Source organism: Diospyros lotus, chromosome 2 (assembly GCF_014633365.1).
Source record: "Diospyros lotus cultivar Yz01 chromosome 2, ASM1463336v1, whole genome shotgun sequence".
In the NCBI taxonomy this organism is placed as follows: Eukaryota; Viridiplantae; Streptophyta; class Magnoliopsida; order Ericales; family Ebenaceae; genus Diospyros; species Diospyros lotus.
The window spans coordinates 25,401,972-25,424,100 of NC_068339.1; the positions used below are offsets into that span (position 1 = coordinate 25,401,972).

General features: G+C 36.9%; 1 protein-coding gene and 1 long non-coding RNA gene across 5 annotated transcripts; one reads left to right on the forward strand and one right to left on the reverse strand.

Moving 5' to 3' along the window:
* The first annotated feature begins 857 nt into the window (after positions 1 to 857).
* LOC127795145 (homeobox-leucine zipper protein PROTODERMAL FACTOR 2-like) lies at positions 858 to 8,456 on the forward strand. Of its 4 annotated transcripts, none has more exons than XM_052326625.1 (12): positions 858 to 1,232; positions 2,321 to 2,578; positions 2,720 to 2,837; positions 3,010 to 3,198; positions 3,274 to 3,714; positions 3,803 to 3,904; positions 4,046 to 4,246; positions 4,363 to 4,537; positions 4,633 to 4,904; positions 5,317 to 5,412; positions 5,503 to 5,891; positions 8,056 to 8,456. In XM_052326625.1, exons 2-11 carry the CDS (start codon positions 2,361 to 2,363, stop codon positions 5,866 to 5,868), a joined length of 2,178 nt encoding a protein of 725 aa, XP_052182585.1. In that variant the 5' UTR covers positions 858 to 1,232; positions 2,321 to 2,360; the 3' UTR covers positions 5,869 to 5,891; positions 8,056 to 8,456. The 4 variants fall into 4 exon arrangements, with proteins under 4 accessions (XP_052182585.1, XP_052182586.1, XP_052182587.1 ...); XM_052326626.1 differs by lacking the exon at positions 858 to 1,232 and adding an exon at positions 1,410 to 1,869; XM_052326627.1 differs by lacking the exon at positions 858 to 1,232 and adding an exon at positions 1,952 to 2,226.
* Positions 4,826 to 20,190, reverse strand: LOC127795146 (uncharacterized). Its single transcript, XR_008021746.1, has 3 exons — positions 19,937 to 20,190; positions 8,142 to 8,205; positions 4,826 to 4,972 (listed from the first exon to the last, which is right to left on the reverse strand). It is a non-coding gene; the product is annotated as an uncharacterized LOC127795146 (long non-coding RNA).
* Positions 20,191 to 22,129: the final 1,939 nt, after the last annotated feature.

The window sequence follows — 22,129 nt, forward strand, 5'->3', positions numbered from 1 at the left end:
TAAATTCTCCAATTTGCAACCCCTAGATCATTCGTCTGTAATAGTGCTAATGTTTTTACCTTATTCTTTTTCTTATTCGGTCGAATTCTCTAGTTTGTAACCCTAAAATCTTTTTGACCTGCAACGCATGAAATTGACTAAGTTGCATTATTTTAAGAGTAATGTTATTTATCTCCAGTAAAGATAAAGAGTGATGATGTGACAGTTTACGTGAAAGTATTTTATTGGTATTACATATCAATTTAAAGAATATAAAAAATAAAATCTGTTGGATGTCCTTTTATCTTCTCCAAGCAAAAACTTCTATATAGATTGTCAACATCACCATTGTTTATATTTTTACTGAAAATGAGTAGCATTACTCTTATCTTAATTATTAGTAAAAAAATCATCTTTAATTCTAGAATTATTAACTAGTAGCGAAGAACATAATTAAAATGAATGTACAAATTATTAGGCTCCTTGTAAACAAGTCATTATAATACCATAATCATTTACATATATGCATGGCTTAATAATAGCCGTTTTTCTTTTCATACGCATATTGAAAACCCCATTTTTGGTTGAGGAAAATGGAAAGTCCATATTATTGTTTAACCCGAGAACACTACAAATTAATTATAGATAAAAAGGATAAATATATAAATAAAGAGAATTAATTATAGATAAAATGGATATATATATATATAAATAAATAAAGAGATCGAGAAGCTGATTGGAGAAAAATGAAGTTTTAGAAGAAAAAAAAAAGTACATAGGAGCAAGAGAGTTGGGGAGGAGTTAAGAAGCCTTAAGTCGCTTCACCATACACCTATAGAGGGGAATTTAAGCTCCTCTCTCTCTCTCTCTCTCTCTCCCCATTAATGCTATTGCACCTTCTCTCTACGCTCAGCAGTAACTCCTCTTCGCTGCCAATCTTCCCCACCTGTTCCCCTTTTCCTTCTTCCCCTTCTCATCTCCCCCTCTCCAATTCAAAGTCCCTTTTCTCTCTCCTTCATTCTCTATCTCCTCTTTTTCCTCATCACTTCTCTCTCTCTCTCTCTCTCTCTCTCTCTCTCTCTCATCCGCACCCCAATTACTCTCCTCTTAAATTCCTTTTCACAAGAAAGGTCTCGTTTTCCTGTAAACTACTCCTCCTTCACCCACCAAAACCATCTGTCAGAATGGTTTTCCGCCGAGAGCCACCCGCCTGAAAACCAACCAGATCTTACGAGGGTTTCTCTCCGTTACCAGTAAGTCTACATCTCCATATCTACCCTTTCATACTGTGTAAGTTTAATATCTTGTCCACTCTCTATATATATATCTATAAATATAGATGTAGATATATCACTTTCATTTCTATTTGTGTTATGACTTTGTGGTTTCAATTTATTTTCTTCCCGTTATTGGTTTGCAGATACATGAGAGAGAGAGAGAGAGAGAGAGAGAGAGAGAGAGAGAGAGAGAAGGGGGGTTGAAGTGAACCGAGATATTAGTTGGGCGTTACAGAAAACTTGAGGTTGAAATAGGGCGGTGTCAAAGGGCGGTTTCCATCGAGTCAACTCTTTACTACTGCTAATTGTTTTCCTCAAATTAGTCCTTTGGTAAATAAGGACAGATTGGATCAAAATACTTTGTCTGGAAGCCCAACAAACCCATCATGTCCTCTCCCTATTTTTACTTGTAGCCCTTTCATTAGTTTACACACACACTGCCACCAAATCTATCAAAACCACTCTACAAATATATATATATATATGGAGAGCTTTCTAAATTTGTGGTTATACATGATGTTTCAGCTTCTAGGGTTTTGTGGGTAGCAGAAATATGCCTCTCTGGTAGCTCCTCCGGGCTGCCGGACGTTGAAAAGCATTGGAAAGTTTGTGGGTATGATGTTACAGATTCTAGGGGTTATCTTTATGCTATGATCTTTTGACGATATACAAAATGTGTCCCTCTTTTTCCATTTTCTGTTGACTAAGAGATGTGTTAAATAATTAATCTGGGCAATTAGGATAGTTCAGGCAAAATCCTTCTCGATAGAACCGCTAAAGTTTTACTTGAGTGAGAAAGACTGAGACCCCTTTTATATATATATATATATATATATATGGTTTCCAAGTCCTTTCATTTACGCGTTTTCTCAGCTTGGGTTTCGCTGGCGGTGAAAATAAATCCGTGCCCCAAAAAGAATCATTTACTTCCCTATTTGCGGATTGTCAGCACAGATTTACTCTTGTTTCAGTTCTTTCCTTTTTCTCTTTCTCCACTGTTTCATATTATTTGTATAGTTTATGCAGCGACTAATCTTGTGGGCTGTTCTTACTTGTGTTGATAGATCGGAAAGCCATCGGTAGGGAAGAACAAGATCTGCAAAGATGTTTCAACCAAACATGTTTGATACCCATCATTTGCTAGATATAGCCCATAAAACGCCGGAGAGTGAGTTGGAGATGCTCCGAGATGATGAGTTTGAGAGCAAATCCGGCACCGATATCATGGAAGCCGGCTCGGGCGACGAACAAGATCCTAACCAGCGCCCCAAAAAGAAGCGCTACCATCGCCACACCCAGCACCAAATCCAAGAAATGGAAGCGTAAGCATTCAAAACTCTATCTTTGTATTTGCTTTGGTAGTGTTTTTGTTTTTTTCAAGAAGAAAACCATACTCGGTAAATTTATGGATACTTGTAAGTGGGTTTGATTTAATTTGGCTTTTGGATTTGTTGATTAAACAGTTTCTTCAAGGAATGCCCCCACCCGGATGACAAGCAAAGGAAAGAGCTTGGCCGTCGGCTAGGGTTAGAGCCACTGCAAGTGAAATTCTGGTTTCAGAACAAACGCACTCAAATGAAGGTGACCCTACATTTTTCCATTATATTTCCCTTCTCAGACCTTAAATTAAGAAAACGAAAGAAAACTTCGATGTTCTTGTGAGTTAAGCTCGGTTTCAGCAGCAAATGAAGCCATTTATGCCTTGCCAAGCTTAATTGATGGCTGAAATTTTGCCTTTCCTTAATTATGATAGGCCCAACATGAGCGCCATGAGAACACACAGCTGAGGACAGAGAATGAGAAGCTTCGTGCAGACAACATAAGGTACAAAGAAGCCCTTAGCAATGCTACTTGTCCCAACTGTGGAGGTCCAGCTGCTATTGGGGAGATGTCCTTCGACGAGCAGCATTTGCGGATTGAGAATGCTCGTCTAAGAGAAGAGGTTTGATATCGGGAAATTTTTATTGTTGTGAGAATTACTTTTATTTGATGGGTACTAATAAATCATAGTTTACAGATTGACAGGATATCTGGGATTGCTGCAAAGTATGTGGGGAAGCCCATGCTTTCATCATATACTCACGGGGCACCACAGCCGGCGCGTTCCCTTGACCTTGGGGTGGGGGCCTTCGGGGCGCAGTCTGGTCTGGTAGGAGACTTGTATGGAGCTGGTGACCTCCTAAGGTCAGTTTCCGGCCCTACTGAGGCCGACAAGCCGATGATCATCGAGCTAGCTGTTGCAGCCATGGAGGAGCTCATCAGAATGGCCCAGGCTGGAGAGCCGTTGTGGACGGCAAGCCCTGACGACAATGCTGAGATCTTGAGTGAAGATGAGTACTTGAGAACCTTCCCTAGAGGAATAGGGCCCAAGCCTTTGGGGTTAAAATCTGAAGCTTCCAGGGAATCTGCAGTTGTTATCATGAACCACATTAACCTTGTGGAAATTCTAATGGATGTGGTAGGGCTCAATAATTGTTCCCTTAAACTGTCTCCTTCATTCTGAGTGTCTTTTTAACATGGTGATATTAATTGATCTTATCATTTAGAATCAATGGACAAATGTTTTCTCGGGCATTGTTACAAGAGCAATGACCTTGGAGGTGCTATCAACTGGAGTTGCCGGAAACTACAATGGAGCCTTGCAAGTGGTATTTAACTTAACACACTGTACTCCTTGAAATGTTACTTCTAAAACAACATATGATTCTACTTCTAAATGGTTGATTTTCAAAAGATTGAGCTTGATACCAAGCATATTCTTTTCTTTTTTTTTTTTTTTTTGAATGTAGATGACAGCTGAGTTCCAAGTCCCTTCGCCGCTAGTCCCAACTCGCGAAAACTACTTTGTGAGGTACTGTAAGCAGCATGCCGATGGAACCTGGGCAGTGGTTGATGTTTCCTTGGACAATTTACGCCCCAGTGCGATCTCAAGGTGCAGAAGACGACCTTCCGGGTGTTTAATTCAAGAATTGCCAAATGGCTACTCAAAGGTAACAACAATTCCTCAACTTTTTTTGTATAGCACGCAAATTAATTAATATCATCACAGCCTGACTTAATTGTTTCACTGAATCCTGTACTGATCTTCTATACATTCATTTCCTAGGTTATATGGGTTGAACATGTCGAAGTGGATGATCGAGCAGTTCACAATATATACCGAGCCCTAGTGAATTCCGGTCTAGCATTCGGGGCAAAACGTTGGATTGCAACGTTGGATCGGCAGTGTGAACGTCTGGCGAGTGTAATGGCTAACAACATACCGGCAGGGGATGTTGGAAGTAATACATTTTTCATTCCTAGTGCTATTATATGAATTGTATAATTAGCCTTCTGTACACATTAGGGTTTATGGGTTTCACATTTATATATACAGTCATAACAGCTCCAGAAGGGAGGAAGAGTATGCTGAAGCTGGCTGAGAGAATGGTGATGAGCTTTTGCGCTGGTGTTGGTGCCTCTACAGCTCACACGTGGACAACGTTATCAGGGAGCGGGGCTGATGATGTGAGGGTGATGACCAGAAAGAGTATGGATGATCCCGGCAGGCCTCCTGGCATCGTCCTAAACGCTGCAACCTCATTCTGGCTCCCAGTTCCTCCTAAAAGGGTGTTCGATTTTCTTCGCGATGAGAACTCTCGAAATGAGGTAATAAAACAAATTACCTACCTTTATTGTCTTCTCTTAATAGGACATCAGCCTGGTGAGGATGGCACCTGCAATTCCAGTGCTTGAAATTAAAATCTTGATTAACAATTATTCTCTATCCATTTCATCTTTTCATCTCTTACGCAAAAGAATGTATATAATTATAGCATGGTGATGAACTACTTCATCTTGTTCACTGTCAAAAAACATATAAGACATTAATTTGAACTAAAATTGTTAAGCTAGACAAGACAACACATGCTTGAAGCCATACGGTCAGAACAGTACTTATGTTTGGTCTTAAACCTTCTTAATTGATCAAAATCTACATAATGAACTTTATTCTGTAATTTCGAAGGCTAAAATTAATGCTCTAATCTATCTCTTAATACATATTTTTGGTCTGATACAGTGGGATATCTTGTCAAATGGTGGCATGGTTCAAGAAATGGCACATATTGCTAATGGCCGTGATCCTGGAAATTCGGTCTCCCTACTGCGAGTTAATGTAAGTCCTATATATGCCTTTACAGTCATACCATAAGCGCACTATTGCATCAATTAACTAACATTGGAATATGCTACCGTATAAACGTAGAGTGCAAACTCAAGCCAAAGCAACATGCTGATACTACAAGAGAGTTGCACCGACTCAACAGGCTCTTATGTTATATATGCTCCAGTTGACGTGGTAGCAATGAATGTGGTGTTAAGTGGGGGAGACCCAGATTATGTTGCCCTACTGCCATCAGGTTTTGCTATACTCCCTGATGGGCCTATGCATCATGGAGGAGGAATTCCAGAAGTTGGAACTGGTGGATCGTTACTGACTGTGGCATTTCAGATCTTGGTTGATTCAGTTCCAACGGCGAAGCTCTCTCTTGGATCAGTGGCAACTGTTAATAACCTTATCAAGTGCACAGTTCAAAGGATTAAAATGGCTGTAGGTGGGGAGACTGCATGACTGGAAGGGAAGGCCTTGCAAAGGTTAGTCATTCTTTAAACTTATGTATCTTTCTTGCTCCACCCTATGGTTTCTTTTTTTCTCGTCTTTTTTAGCTAGGTCCATCCCATGGTTTCTTTTCTTTTCTTTTTTTTTGGAGTAAAACATAACAGCCGTTGGTTCCCATTTGGCTGTGGAAATGATGAGTTTAGGCGAGCATATATCTCACTCTGATTACCGTGAAGCTGGAGGCTAGGAAGTACAGACTTTATTTTGGTTGGGTATCCCATGGTTGACACGTGTCAATCATAGATACTTCTATTACTTGGTTGGGTATCCCATGGTTGACACGTGTCAATCATAGATACTACTATTACGAGGCAAATCCCACCCAAATCACTTGAGCTCCACGCCATTTTCAAAGAGATCTCGTATAGTTTATTTTTGACTTTTAAGATCCTCATGTCTTAATTTTTATTTTAAATACACTCATTTCATGTATTTTAGTTTTTTATTGTAGGCTATATTTGTTATTGTACTCCTTAGGTAGAAGGGGTGCCATTGATAGCCGCCCCACCTCCCCCTCCCCCCTCTTTTTTTTATCTATATGACTGAATCTCTATTCTTGCATCTCCTGGGTCTTGGCCTCAAGTCATACCTAAGTGTTCATTATTTTTTTCCGGGAAATAGTTTCCTATTTGTGTGTCCGTAACCTGATCTCATGATCTTTGTTTGTTGCTTTGTTGGCTTATGCTTATATCTATCTTTGTATGTTTTGCTAGCCTTAGACCTTAATTTCAATATTAGCAAAAGGTGGGGGCCGCTGGGGGGGGGGGGGGGGGGGGGGGGAGGGGAGAGGAGGAGGAAAAAAGGGTTGTCTTTGAAAAAATGAAAAATAAAAACAATGATAGGCTATTCAAATTTATAGGAGAACAAGTGTCTTGACTTGGTAAAATGATAAATTTGCCCCTATGTTGGTAGTGTGTTGGAGCCATTTCGCGTGATGAATTCTTACAACCTATCATTATTTAAAAAATAAAGAATGTTGACTTTAAATGTCAAAAGTACACTACATGGATCTTCTTTAAATAATCCAAACCATATGGAATTTAGCGGAAATTTATTATTTTCTATATTATGTTTATCATTATCTATATTAATAACAGATCTTAATTCTATTTAATGTGTCAGCCATATGAATTATAAATCTTCCAGTCAGTCATTTATATTCATGACCATATTCCTCTGTGATTATTCTATTCTATGAATAGTATATAAAACAACATTAATTTTTGCCATATCTTTGAGATGTCTTTATTCTTATTTTTCTCTAAATTATTGCATCCCATATTTGTCTCTGCATCCAATCCTGCACCTGTGTTCGTAATTGTGCTTAGGCGGGAGGTCACGGGGGAGAGTTCACATTAGGTAAGCAGATTTTGATCAAGGCATCATGGTCAAACACTTTAGTCAATATTTGCTTTAACAACTTGTTTCAACTACACATTTCTTTCTGCAGTGTATCATGTTTTTCACACAATATATCCAAGCTTTTGACTGACTAATGCCCTTAATGGAAGTATGAGAACCTTTCATTAGGTATAAAAATTTGAATAACGATAGGTATAAGATTTCGAATAGTGATAAAGGGCCTGAAATAAGGGACCGAATGGCCATTTTCACTCTTAAATGTGTCATTGAACATACGTATGTGCCATATAAGATGCTTACCCACAGTACGTATAAGCAATTTTAATTAGTCATAAAACTAGCTAGAGGCTGTGGGGCAGTGGTCAGATCAAGTTAGCTGTTTTCGATTATGACAATATACTGGAGTCAATACTTGCTGTCAAAACGTGTTTCACCTAGACATTGTTTCTGTGGTAGGGTAGCTAATTCATGCCATTTATCCGAGTTTTCAACCAACTAAAGTGTGGATACAAGTACATTTCCTCTCCTGAAGAAGGGAAATGTGAATCTAAATATATCTTCCCTAACATTCTTGATAAGAGAGATCTCTTGTGATAGTTGTTTCATATGCTGATCTAGAAAAAGGGCAGGATAAGAGTGCATATTCAGTGCACTCTAGCACTCTATGCACATGACCCTATTTTTATTCTCCTCAAATGCCGGTTCTTTTATCTTCTTTTTCTTCCGCTTTTATTCCTTCACCCTTTCCGTTTAATTTCTTCAATTTCTTTGATGCAGTGAAAGTCAAGGGTTGATAAACCAAAAGAAGGCAGTGTTTACATAGTCTTGAGATGTAAAACAGAGCGAAGAAGTCAAGAGCGCACCTGACTGATCCTTGCCTCGTGGTGTTTGTGAAGACAGACAAGCAGCAAGAAACATTTCACCACCCTGCAAGGGTAATGGGTTCGGGAATTGACTTTTATTAGTGATGGAAAAAAAAAAAAAAAAAGTAAGCAAAGACCTCCTAGTATAACTTAGAACTCCCAGTTCACCCTTGTTTCCTTTCAGGACTAGGCTTTACTATTTATGTATGTGGTTTTGAAGAGTTTTTAGCCTTCTGGATTGTTGTAGTTCAGCCTGTCAAACATAAAATGCTGGTTTCTTTTGAAAAACTGTAATAGCTTTTGAAACTTCGGTTATCTATTGATTAAGACCATGCCATGGATGGTAGAAAAACACCAGGAGTTAAAAGTGGAGAAATCCAGGGAGTGAGCTGTATATGCAGCAGCCACAGCCAAAGCTTGGATTTGCAAAATGGTACCTCCATAAAACTCTAGTTCCAAGGTTCAGATATATAAGCGGATGTAATGCCGCTTGTTGGTTAGTAGACATGATTACATTGCGACACATTTGAGTTTGGTTTCAAAATTGATTTGCTTGACAAGGAAGCCAAATTAATTCTGCACTGGGGACTGGATAAAGCTTAAAGGGAACTGACGATTGGTGGTATGTGAATGTACTAGATAAATCAAGCTTTGGAAAAGCGAGAAACGGAAGAGGGATGCTGATTGACAGTCTAAATTGCAGGGGGTGGCATGCAAATTAAATATCCCAATCAGAGTTGGTGGCCTAAGACAAGTGCCTAAGAAGATAATAGCATGCCTCACCAAAGCATGTAACGGGGCCATACAAATGGAAAATGATCTACAGTAATATTCAACAATTATCTGCTTGAAAGAGATGTTAAACCAACTAAAGTCAGAGAGGAACGAAAACATATATACATTTTCATTTTTATGAAGGGAGAGGGGGATTCAGTTTTGACAATCTACCCGTGGGTGCTTCTGATGACACTCAATTATGTGCACAAATACGTGCAGGGCTGCAACCCAACACCCCCCAACACAAAAGAAGAATACAAAATTAAAGTAATAATTAAATTATCAAAACTAACGGAAAAGGGAAAGAAAGAACAGAGAATCTGCTAATATTAAGCACAGACAACATATTAATTGTAGCAGGACATTTACTGGTATTACACCTACAGGACTTGCAATTTAAATACGCTACCCGAATAACTCAACGCTACATGAACAACTGAGTTGTTGAGACAATAAATACACAGTAGTGCTGGCCGGAAGGGTGTGGGTTGGGAAATTTTGTTGTGGCACCAGGACCATGTCCGGAATGGTTGTCTACCTTTCACAAAAAGAAGTTGAAGGGGTAAAGTTTGTTGAGATGACTTGTCAAATTTTATTTTGTTTGTGATTGTATCCTTTCTCTTTATTTTAGGTTAGAGATAATAGAAGGATAATCTAATATAGAAAAAATCTCTTCAATTGATCCCTATTTGATGATGAGTCTGATTAGGGGATCAAGATAGATTTAGAGAAATCTCAATTCCACTATAACTTGGTCTTGTAGCCTATAAATAGGCATCACTAGTTTAGTTTAGAGAGTGTGTTCATAATTTGATAGCTAGAGTCTCAATGTGTGGTGTGACCAATTATTTAGATTTGTTTGTTTGTTTTGACTAACGAATTATCTCCTTGTGGTGGAATCAAGGACTTGAGTTGTTGAACTAAACTCGTTAATTTTTTGTCACTATTTTTCTTGTTTGATTTCTGTTTATGTTCTTGATTTGAGCGATTTGATCCTGTTAAAGGGATATCTTACATAAGGGCAACTGCCTGTTAGAATTTTTTCATTTTGTGTGCAATATTAAATGGATCTTGTATTTTAAGAATAAAAACCAGTTGGGCTATAGCTTAACAATGCCTGGAGGCCCAAATAAATTATATGTGATCATAATTGGACTTTGGGCTTGGGCATGAGAGGTATTCTTCTTCTTGTAGATATCAGTGTTTTATATGATATGTGCATTTAATATATATACTGTAAAGTATTTATATGCAACATGTGGTATCAGAGCCAACACATATTCATATAAAATCTGGTTGCACGCACTGTTGAGTTTTCAATACATATTCATAAAAAAAAATCTGGTTGCACGCACTGTTGAGTTTTCAATACATATATTTTAAATTCTTCTGTGCAATCCGTAAACTCCATGAATGTTTATTTGTATATGTAAGTACATATATACATACAAGATATATATTATATATTTGCCACTCCCTTGTCTTCTCTAAGCTCTCTGCAACTAAACAAAACATATATATATATATATACAAGATATATATATCTTCCATTGCCTTGTCTTTTCCAACCTCTCTGCAACTAAACAAAGTATATATACATATACATATATTTTCATAATCTGTTCACTGCTACGGATTTAAGAAAGAAAGAGAGACTATACCGCTGGGACGATGGCGATGAAAGAAAAAGGAAGAAGGCAGTGAGCAGCGATGAAATCGCTGGTGAAAGAAAAAGAAGAGGCGGCGGCAGTGGCGCACAGTGAGGAAGGGAGAGGCTGTGGAGGCGGTGGGTTTGAGAAGAAACCCTAGGAAGATGGGGTTTATGAGGAGCTGGGCTAGTTTTTTGGGTCGGATCTGGGCGTTTGACCCGTTTTGTTAAGATCCATAAATGGATCTGTTCCAGCAGATCCAAAGTTTGTTTTTATTGGGGCTGGGCTTGGGCAATATCCTTTTAGCAAGTGGGTTAATTTTAACTATTGGGCCTGTTTTGTTATGGGCTTTAATTTGATTATTTGGGCCTATTTTATTAACTTAGCCCATATGTTTATTGGGATATATATGTTTGTTATGGGCTTTACTCATTTAATTATTTAAATTATATTTTTGAGTCTGAAATTAAAATTTTATTTTTGAGCCTAAAAAATTAATAATTAAATGATAATTCCATTACTCAAAAAAAAAAAAAAAATTAAGTTGATTGATTTCACTTAATTATTTTGGGACATTTGTTATTTGAATTGAGGTGCATAATTTTCTGCCCAAAGGTGTTAATTGTGTATTTCAATTTAGATGACATGATGTAAATGTAAAAAATACATTGTGACTTGAAACTTTTATCCCAAAGGAGATTGTTTTTTGAGTTACTTATTTTTTACATTTGGGAATTTAACTTGTATATTATATTTTCTATCCAAAGGTGATTTTATAATGTGCATTTTAAATTCTTGTGAGAATAAAGCCATAAAGGTTTAAGGCTTATTCTTGTTTATCCTTTGTCCTTAATTTACTTACTTGAAAATTTAAGTTGTATATTATATTTTCTGCCCGAAGGTGATTTTATAATGTGCATCTTAAGTTTTTGTAAGAATAATGCCATAAAGATGTTTGGGCTTATTCTTGTTTATCTTTTGCTTACATTTAATTGCAATATATATTTTTTTTATATACAGCCCCTTGCGCTTTCAATGTCGGTAATCAGACTTCGACCATTGAGACTCTAACTGGAACCAATTTTAAAAGATGGAAAGAAGATATTGAAATTCAACTGGGTTTGATGGATCTTGAGATGGCCTTTCATGAGAATGAGCCTCCTAAGCCAACTGTGAGGAGTTCCATTGAAGAGAAAGCTAGGTATGAAAAATGGGGAAGGGCGAATCGTTTGAGTTTGATGATAATGAAAAGGTCTATTTCCCATACTCTTATTGGTGCCATATCTAAGACAGAAAATGCTAAGAAATTCTTTGATGATATAGCTGAAAAATACAAATCGTCTGAAAAAGCAGATGCTGGAGAACTTATGAATAGGTTGACAGGAATGAAGTATGATGGGGTTGGTGGTGTTAGAGAATATATTATGAAGATGGTTGATATAACTACTAGACTGACCGAGCTTGAGATCCCCATTACTGAGTCATTCCTTGTTCATCATGCTCTTAATTCCTTGCCTTCACAGTTTGACCAATTGAAGACTTCTTATAACACTCAGAAAGATAAGTGAATACCAATGAGCTAATCTCTATATGTGACCAAGAAGAAAAGAGGATCCTTAGAGGTTCTGGTGGTAGTGTGAATTTTGTGAGTCAACCAAACGTGCAAGGGAATTCCTCAAGCAACAATTATCACAGAAACAACAAAGGTAGCAACAAGATCAAAAATCAGAAGAGCAATGGCCCCAAACCTGCTATCAAGAAAGAGATCAATTGCTGGTTCTGTAAGAAAAATGGTCATAAGAAATTTGACTGTCACAAGTATAAGAACTGGTTGGCAAAGAACAAAAGTGGAGGTAAACCACTTGTTTTTGTTTGTTTTGAATCCAATTTAATAGATGTTCCATTGAATTCTTGGTGGTTTGATTCTGGGGCAACTATTCATGTGGCCAATACCTTGCAGGGGTTCAAGAGCAAGTGAAAGCCAAATGATCATGAGAGAACGTTGGTGGTTGGAAATGGCATTCGAGTACAAGTTGAAGATATAAGAGTAGTAGAGTTTAGATTAGAAACTGGATATACCCTTGTTTTGAATGATGTTGCTTTTGTACCGTCCTTTAGGCGGAATTTGATCTCCATTTCTAAGATGGATTGTGCGGGATATCATTTTGGTATTGGTAATGGAAGTTTAAATTTGATTTTTAATTCAGTTATTGTTGGCACTGCACTCTTGTGTGATGGGTTATATAAGTTAAATTTTTCTTCCATGGCTACTTCCTTGAACGTTGAGAATGTTGGTGTTAAAAGAACCTTGATTAAAGAAAACTCTTCAACCTTATGGCATAAACGGTTGGGTCATATTTCCAAAGAAAGGATGGAAAGACTTGTTAAAAATGGTATTTTGCCTACTGTTGACTTCAATGATTTTGGGACTTGCGTTGACTGCATAAAGGGAAAGCTCACCAAAACCAAGAAAAAAGGTGCAACTCGCAGTAATGAGCTTTTGGAAATTATCCATACTGATATAAGTGGACCTTATGTCTCTACATTATGTGGGAACAAATATTTTCTCACCTTTATTGATGACTTTTCTCGCTATGGATATGTATATCTTATTGCGGATAAATCTCAAGCACTCGAAAAGTTTAAGGTTTTCAAAACTGAGGTTGAGAAGCAGCGAGAGAAAAGTATAAAGGTTGTGAGATCTGATAGAGGTGGAGAATACTATGGTAGGCATGGACCTAGTGGACAATGTATGGGTCCGTTTACCATGTATCTACAAGATTGTGGGATAGTTGCTCAATATACCATGCCTGGCACACCAGATCAAAATGGAGTAGCTGAAAGGAGAAATCGCACACTAAAAGATATGATGAGGACGATGATGAGTAGATGTAATCTACCCATGTCTCTTTGGGGTGAAGCCATAAAGACTGCAATGTACATCTTGAATAGAGTTCCCAGTAAATCTGTGCCTCTGACTCCTTTTGAACTTTGGGTTGGTCGTAAGCCAAGCTTAAATCATTTCCGAGTTTGGGGTTGTCCTGCTGAGGTAAGAATCTACAATCCTTCTGAGAGTAAATTGGATCCTAAGACTACACGTTGTTTCTTTGTTGGTTATCCTGACCATTCTAAGGGATACAGATTTTATTGCCCTAGTCGAGGCACAAAGATTGTGGATTCTATCACTGCAAAATTTTTGGAGAATGATACTAGTGAATGCTCTTGTTCTCGTCTAAGGGATGTTAATGTGGAAGAGGAAATTATGATAATGCCAGTGCCAGTTGTACATGAAAGGATAATGTTTGAACCAGATCAAACAGAAGAAGTATCCCAACATGAAGATGCTCCAGTACACATTTCATATCCTGAAATTCCTGATAGGCGCCCTCAGAGAGAAAGAAGATCTGTTATATCAGATGATTATGTGGTATACCTTGGTGAAAATGACTACGATCTTGGTCATGTTATAGATCCAATCTCATATAACTAAGTTGTTTCAAGTACTTGTTCTGATAAATGGTTGGAAGCCATGGAGGATGAAATGAAATCTATGGCACGCAATGATGTGTGGGAACTAGTTGAACAGCCTAAACGAGTTAAGCCTATAAGTTGCAAATGGGTTTTCAAAACCAAGAAAGATTCAAAAGGTAATATTGAGAGGTACAAGGCGAGATTAGTGGCTAAGGGTTTTACTCAGAAAGAAAGAGTTGATTACAATGAAACTTTTTCCCCTGTTTCCTCAAAAGATTCCTTCAGAATTATTATGGCACTAGTGGCACACTTTTTGATCTTGAACTTCATCAGATGGATGTTAAAACAGCCTTTTTAAATGGACACTTGCATGAAGAAGTATATATGCAGCAACCTAAAGGCTTCAAAGAAAGTGGCAAAGAACATTTGGTATGCAGGTTGAAGAAATCTATTTATGGTTTAAAACAAGCCTCTCGACAATGGTATTTAAAGTTTGATGAGGTAATTACTTCCTTTGGATTTGCTGAAAATAAGATAGACCAATGCATATATCTCAAGATCAGTGGGAGCAGATTTGTTCTTCTTGTGCTATATGTTGATGATATTCTCCTTGCGAGCAATGATTTGAACTTGCTTCATGATACTAAGCAAATGCTTTCCAAGACTTTTGACATGAAAGATCTTGGTGAAGCATCATTTGTTCTTGGTATTGAAATTAAAAGGGACAGGACTCGAAGTTTGTTGGGACTTTCTCAGAGATCATATATAGATCGTGTTCTCAATCGCTTTAATATGCAAAACTGTAGAGCTGGGGAAGTGCCTATAGCTAAGGGAGAATTGCCTAGTAAGAAAAATTGTCCCAAAAATGTAATAGAGCAACAACAGATGGAAAATGTCCCTTATACTAGTGCTGTTGGAAGTTTGATGTATGCTCAAGTTTGTACTAGGCCTGATATTGCTTTTGCAGTTAGTGTGTTGGGGAGATTTTCTTCTAATCCTGGGCCTGAGCATTGGGTGTTGGCAAAGAAAGTTATGAGATACTTACAAAGAACAAAGGATTTTATGCTAGTGTATAGAAAAGTTGATCACCTTGAGGTGGTTGGGTACACAGATGCAGATTTTGCAGGGTGTCCTGATGAAAGAAAATCCACTTCTGGATATGTTTTCATGTTAGCCGGTGGGGCAATTTCATGGAAAAGTGCAAAACAGTCACTTGTAGCTTCATCTACTATGCAAGCAGAGTTTGTAGCATGTTATGCAGGGGCATCACAGGCTCTGTGGTTGAAGAACTTCATTTCTGGGCTTTTGATTGTTGATTCCATCTCAAGGCCAATCAAAATTTATTGTGACAATAGTGCTGCAATTTTCTTCACTAAAAACAATAAAAGTTCTAGTGGTTCCAAACACATAGAGATCAAATATCTTTCAGTCAGAGACATAGTCAAGAAAGGTGATATTATTGTGGAGTACATAAATACTCAGGTTATGGTTGCTAATCCATTAACCAAAGGACTTCGACCTATTGATTTTAAAAGGCACGTTGTTAATATGGGGATTTTAAAGTCTTTTGATGTGCTTGATTAGTGGGAGTTGTTATTTTTTGTTGAATTGTTACTCCCAATCACTGTTATGTAATGAGCTCGACTATTTATTTCATGGATCCATGTTAAATTTTAAAGTCATATGCATACTAATGTATCTTTTCATGATGTATCTTTTCATGACATTAGATTGGTGATATCACTGTATATTTTGGAACTGTTATGCTTGTTTCTTTTATCACTATTGAAGGCATTCAGATTCAGCTTTCATGGATAGTGATAGTTAAAGGACTGATATAGACTTGGCATGAAGATCATATAAGGTACATGCTATTGTCTATACTACACTTTCAAATCATATTGTGTTCATGTTAATTTAATTGCCAAAGTTATGACCATAGTGCGAATTTATGAAAATAAATACATTTTGACGGCTATGATCTAATTTTGGCAATTAGGTCGAACGGAACACGTTTAAAGGTGATTATCTGTTAAGCTATGCTTTCAAAATAGTGGCCACTCAAGTTTTCAAATTCTTGTTGTCCAACTGGAGAGTCAATTTCAAAATAAATAAATAAATAAATAAATAAATAAAAATTATTGACACCAACTAATATTGTACAAGTGGGAGAATGTTAAAATTTTTCCATTTTGTGTGCAATATTAAATGGATCTTGTATTTTAAGAATAAAAACCAGTTGGGCTATAGCTTAACAATGCCTGGAGGCCCAAATGGATTATATGTGATCATAATTGGACTTTGGGCTTGGTGCACCTTAATGGGCTTAGGCCTATTTATATACATATGGTTTATGGAATAAGTGTAGGCCCAGTAGGGTTTTGTGATGGGCAAAACCCTATTGGCTCTATATATATATGGCTAGGTCCCCTCTTCTCTCTAATCAATCTATTACACCATTTTCTTCCCATTAAGAAAAGGGTTAAGACCTAATAGCAGAGAAGAAGAGGAAGATCTGGTTTGGTGCAGTGCATTTGTGCTACCAATTACAAACAAGACATTTCTTCGCTGCAATGGAAATGAGAGGTATTCTTCTTCTTGTAGATATCAGTGTTTTATATGATATGTGCATTTAATATATATACTGTAAAGTATTTATATGCAACACTACCAACTTGGGAATGTGTGTCCTAGTACGCAATCGCCGCTTGTCTATCCTAGGAAACGCCACGTGTCCTCCAAATCTCCATCCCAGATTTGAATTGGGCGAGTGAAATCCGGTCAACCGAGATTTTCTCCAACGTTTTCTTTTGAAGTTTATCTTATCTCTTTGGAATAAGATTTACGTTATTTATAAATAGAGGCCAACCTCTATAGGTATGGACATCTGATTACTGAGTGACTTTTCGTTTCAAGTATTTTCTCCTATTGACTTGAGCGTCGGAGTCTTCCTAGGAGAATAAAGCTCCGCCCTTACAGATACTTGATTTGAGACAGATCTCGATGATCGATTTAGTATCATCATATCCTAACAAAGTTAAGACTACTTGAGAAAATTCCCACAATGTCTATAAAGCATGATAGAAGAAAAGTGAAATTTTGAGAGATATGCCCGCAAGAAAAGGGGGTGTACCTTGTTTGTATGTAAGTTAACAGTCAAATTGGATGTTTTCCAGCTTCACCTCCAGTTCAGTTTGTTCAACTAGCCATTTAGACAACTTCTAGAAGTAGAGTTGGAGATCCTCAACATGAATTAGTCCATTGTGCACGAGAAAAATGGAAATCGACTACAGTATCTTTCATTGAGATGGCCACTTGAAGCCTCTTAACGAAATCAACAGAACAGGGACAATACAAGGAAAACTGACACGACATTGAAGAACAGAGGGAGGAATCCTGCTTTATCAAAATTAGAGCAGCCGTAGGACAACGGAGACAAGTTTGACAAGTGTGCTAAGAAGCACCATGAAAACGTTACAGCAATTGCACGGTGTTTTTGAAATTAAAAAGCTTTTATTACTGAAATAAAGAAAGCCTAAGAAACTTACAATGCAAGTGATAATATACTAATAAAGATCCCTGGTTTGGTTAATAAATGATACACTTATAACAGACTTGTTGGCTGGCTATAGTCCAATTCATTTCTCTAAATTAATTTGTTGAATATTGATTCAAAATTGCTGATTTAGTGGGTTGATTGGGTTAAAATTCTATTTACTGATTTAGTGGGTTGAGATAATTTCGTTTTTTAAATTTAAATCCAGCAATAAATCATATTTTCTTATTATTCAGTTGACATGTATTGCCTATTTAAATGCATAATGATATGAATAAAATAATGAGATTACAACATTTCACATTCATGTTTTTTTCAACTTTTTCGTTAATTTCATAGCTACCAATGTCTCTAAAATTCCAACAGTGGTATCAGAGCATTCAATGATCTTAAGAGGCCTGTGAGAGAAAACCCATCAACGCCTTCTTTATTTCTATGGTTTCCACCAACACATCATCTCTTCCTCAGTTTATGGCAGTGGGTCGAAAGTGAAAGAGAGATACCTCCGCTTGGCAACAATCCTACTCTCAATCAAATCAGAGCTCATGAAGAAGCAGAAGCTAAAGCACCGAGGGCTTTATCTCAAATACACGCTGCTGTCTCCGAATCAATTTTCTCAATAATCATGGCGTGTGAAACGGCTAAGGAAGTATGGGATGTATTGAAAGAGCTATATCAAGGGAATGCTAGAACAAAGAGAATATAAGTGTTGAATCTCAAAAGAAATTTTGAGATCCTTAAAATGAATGAAAATGATACAATCCAAGAGTTCTCTAAAAAATTAATGACAGTGGTAAATAAAATTAGACTTATGGGAGAAGAGCTACCTGATAGCAGGATCGTAGAGAAAGTCTTGATAAGTCTACATGAGAGGTTTGAGGCAAAAATCTCCTCCCTTGAAGACTCAAGGGATATTAACCAAATTATATTGGCAAAATTAATCGGAGCCTTGCAAGCTCAGGAGCAAAGAAGGATTATGAGAAATGAAGAAAGTGAAAAGACGGTGGAATGAGCTTATCTTGCCAAGAGGTCATCGTCAAAGAAGAAAGGAAAAATTCCAGAATGTGACTATTGCAAAAAACTTGGTCATGAAGAGAAAGATTGTTGGCACAAGGGGAAGCCTCAATGCTTCCAGTGTAAAAGATTTGGGCATTTGAAAAAGGATTGCAGATTTAACTTGAAAGAACAAGCAAGTACAGTGAAAGCGATTGAAGGGGCAATTGAAGAGGAAACGCTTTTTTAGTTGGTGAGAAGTGCACCAAGAAGAATTTTTTGGAGATAAGTGCTCCATGAAATTGAATTATTTTTTTTTTAACATTTGAAGGAAGTATTGATTGTGATGAGAAGTGCATCAAGAAGTGAAGAGAAGTGCTTCACAATTGGGAAGAAATTTGGAGAGAAGTGCTCCATACAAAGTTGAAGTTTTGCAACTTTGAATCAAGGAGGAATATTGAATATTGATTCAAAATTGATGATTTAGTGGGTTGATTGGGTCAAAATTCTGTTTATTGATTTAGTGGATTGATTGGGTCAAAATTCTATTTACTGATTTAGTGGGTTGAGATAATTTCGTTTTTTAAATTTAAATCCAACAATAAATCATATTTTCTTGTTATTCAGTTGACATGTATTGCCTATTTAAAGGCATGATAATATGAATAAAATAATGAGATTACAGTCTTTCACATTCATGTTTTTTTTTTACTTTTTCGTTAATTTTATAGCTATCAATGTCTCTAAAATTCCAACATAATTGATGCATTCAGGTTTCCTTGCATATACTCTATGAAAAGTGCCACCACTGGCTTGTGGTGTCCGCATCCCCCACCCACCACTACCGGCATGATCAAAATAAATAAATAAGCTGGATAAGACTCGTGCAGAAAGCTTCCATGGTGGATGCACTTGTTATCACTCCAGAAGAAAAGAAAAAGAAACTGATTTAAAATTTATTTGGAAATAAATTTTCTATTGACAGAACGAAAGTGGGTTTCCCAACCAGAGAACAGATAACTAGAAGTTAGTCAGAGTCATATATTCGGGGGAAAAAAAAAAATCCCAGTTGACGCAGGAAAGATTAAGTTCCATCATTGTTCTGATGCTAAACAGTTACTATTTGGAGATCACTTTATTGCATATTAGATGTTGGCAACTGCATAGACATGACCAGAAACTGCATGGTGGGTGAATGTATCATGAACATCTCAGACGGAACAACAATAAAAATGTCATATACAGTACTAACTTTTGCATCCATATATAGATGAAATTAATTTGTGCAGGAAATTTGTACCAATATTTAGTAAATGACTGAGAGTAAATTTAGAAGGAACAAACCGTACCTGTATCAACATAACCAAAGCAGATGGCCAGAGAAGTAGAAGAAATGAGAGATGCAGGAATGCATTAATATCCACGGCAGACATAACGCCAGAAAGTTGGCAGCGACTCGGTTTCCATCTCTGCTAATTCTACTACCTTGCGGTTTTCTTCTTCCTTATTTTCTTCAGTTTCTCCATCTCATCATCTGTATGGAGAAGCAAAGAGAAAGTTAAATGGCTGAAGGTGGTGGTTGTCATGGCCATTGTGCTTTTATTGAGCTCATGAGAAATTAAGGTGGTTAGGTTTACTAGGCTTTTCCAGTGACTTTGCATTTGCTTGGGTGGTTAGAGCTCATAAATTCTGTCTTAAAGGTGTAAACGTGTCGTGTCATCTTGCACCCAAGTGCAAACCCATGCACACAAGGTCTCTTGGCCACTTGGAGGAATATTTAAGAACCAACTACATTAAGTTTGAACTGATAATAATAATAATAATAATAATAATAATAATAATAATAATAATAATAATAATAATAATAATAATAATACAGCAAAACTATATTTCCTCTTTTGATCGATAATGAACTTGCAAGAACAGTATCCTATTATTTGGCAAGACTGCATTAAAAAATTTGGCGCAGTAACATTAATGCTAAAGAATTCTGCACACCAAGGGGTAAAACCGTACATAAAAAAAAGTAACAACTAGCAGTCTGGTTCTTATCCAAGCAGCCTGTGAGTAATTAATTGTATGGCCCCAACACATTATTAGGTAGAGGTGACCAAGTCATCTGCAAATCTTTGCACATATAAACATATGCAAAGAAATAACAATAGAAAGAAAGAAAAAGAAAAACTTCCTTGTAAACCTTTGGATCCAACATTTGTACAACTTCTAAAATGGAAATCTTAATGGTTGATGGTTGCAACTCAAAACTGCATCAAACCATTCATAAGACTGCCTAAAAATGAAATTAATCTTGGATCCACAACAATTGGGGTTATATATTTGTTGGAAAAGTTTCCAATTGAGCCAAGTCAAGATGGCTTGACTTACAAGCACACATTGGACAAAGTTTATGTCAAGTGGTTCAAGTTGAAATGGCTTGAAAAAGTTTAAAATGAACAAAATCAAGATCAAGTTTATGATCAAATCAAAGCTTAATTGAACTTGTACTAAGTTTGCTCCTCTCTCTCTCTCTCTCTCTCTCTCTCTCTCTCTGACACACACACACACACACATAAAGTTTCTATCAAATTCCCAGTGAAAATAAAATTAGACAGAAGTGAATTCAGCCATTATTATTATTACAACAGACCATCATTTTCAGATGAGTCTAGCAGTACAAGTTGCTTTCAGGCTCACAAATAGAGAAAAATCACAGGGATTCAGGATTGTCAGCTTAGTTTGTTTTTGCCACTATTTTCCATGCTGCATATGGATAATGAAGTTGCAGAACACAGCCTGATGATTAACCATGTTCTAAATGAAAAGAATGAACAAAAACTGCCGAGCAATATGCCTTGAATTCCCAAAATTGTTAAGCATGGATGGAGAACAAACGTGTGTTTGGCCCATCTCACCTATAGTTCCGTAAACAAAATCACTTTCATATTCCTTCTGACATGAACTTAAGCAACAAAAAGTGGTAAAATTGACGAGAGGTTAATTTAATAAGAACATAAAGTTATAGTTTTGGATTTGTTACCAGCAATGCAACTATGCATTGCAGACTCCAAGAACACAACAAACCCAAGGTTATTGGTGACTTCAGAGTTCTTTTCTTGGTTGTGGTTGAGCCATCTGACCTAGATCTCTGTAGACAAAATCCTTGTTTTAGGCTCATGTTCCCTCTTGTATTAACTTAAGCAACAGTAAATGATCAATCAACAGCAATGGGATAAAAAAAAGAAGTTATAAATATATGAATAACAAAGCACCAAGCCTGTCATATGACATAATAAGCTATATATCTTAAATTTGTTAATGCAAATCTCTATCAGCAATACAACTAGGCAATGTGTATGCGGTATTCTGGGTTGCATTTGGGAGTTCTTTTTCATCCATGATTGCATTGATTTCTGGCTACTTATGAAGTAAAGTATAGACATCTTCTTGGATTATTATTCATAGCGTTTTGTGGAAAAAATATGTAGTTACCCCTCATGCAGAGCATCGGCAACTTACAAAATAGAACGTGCAGATGAAGAAAC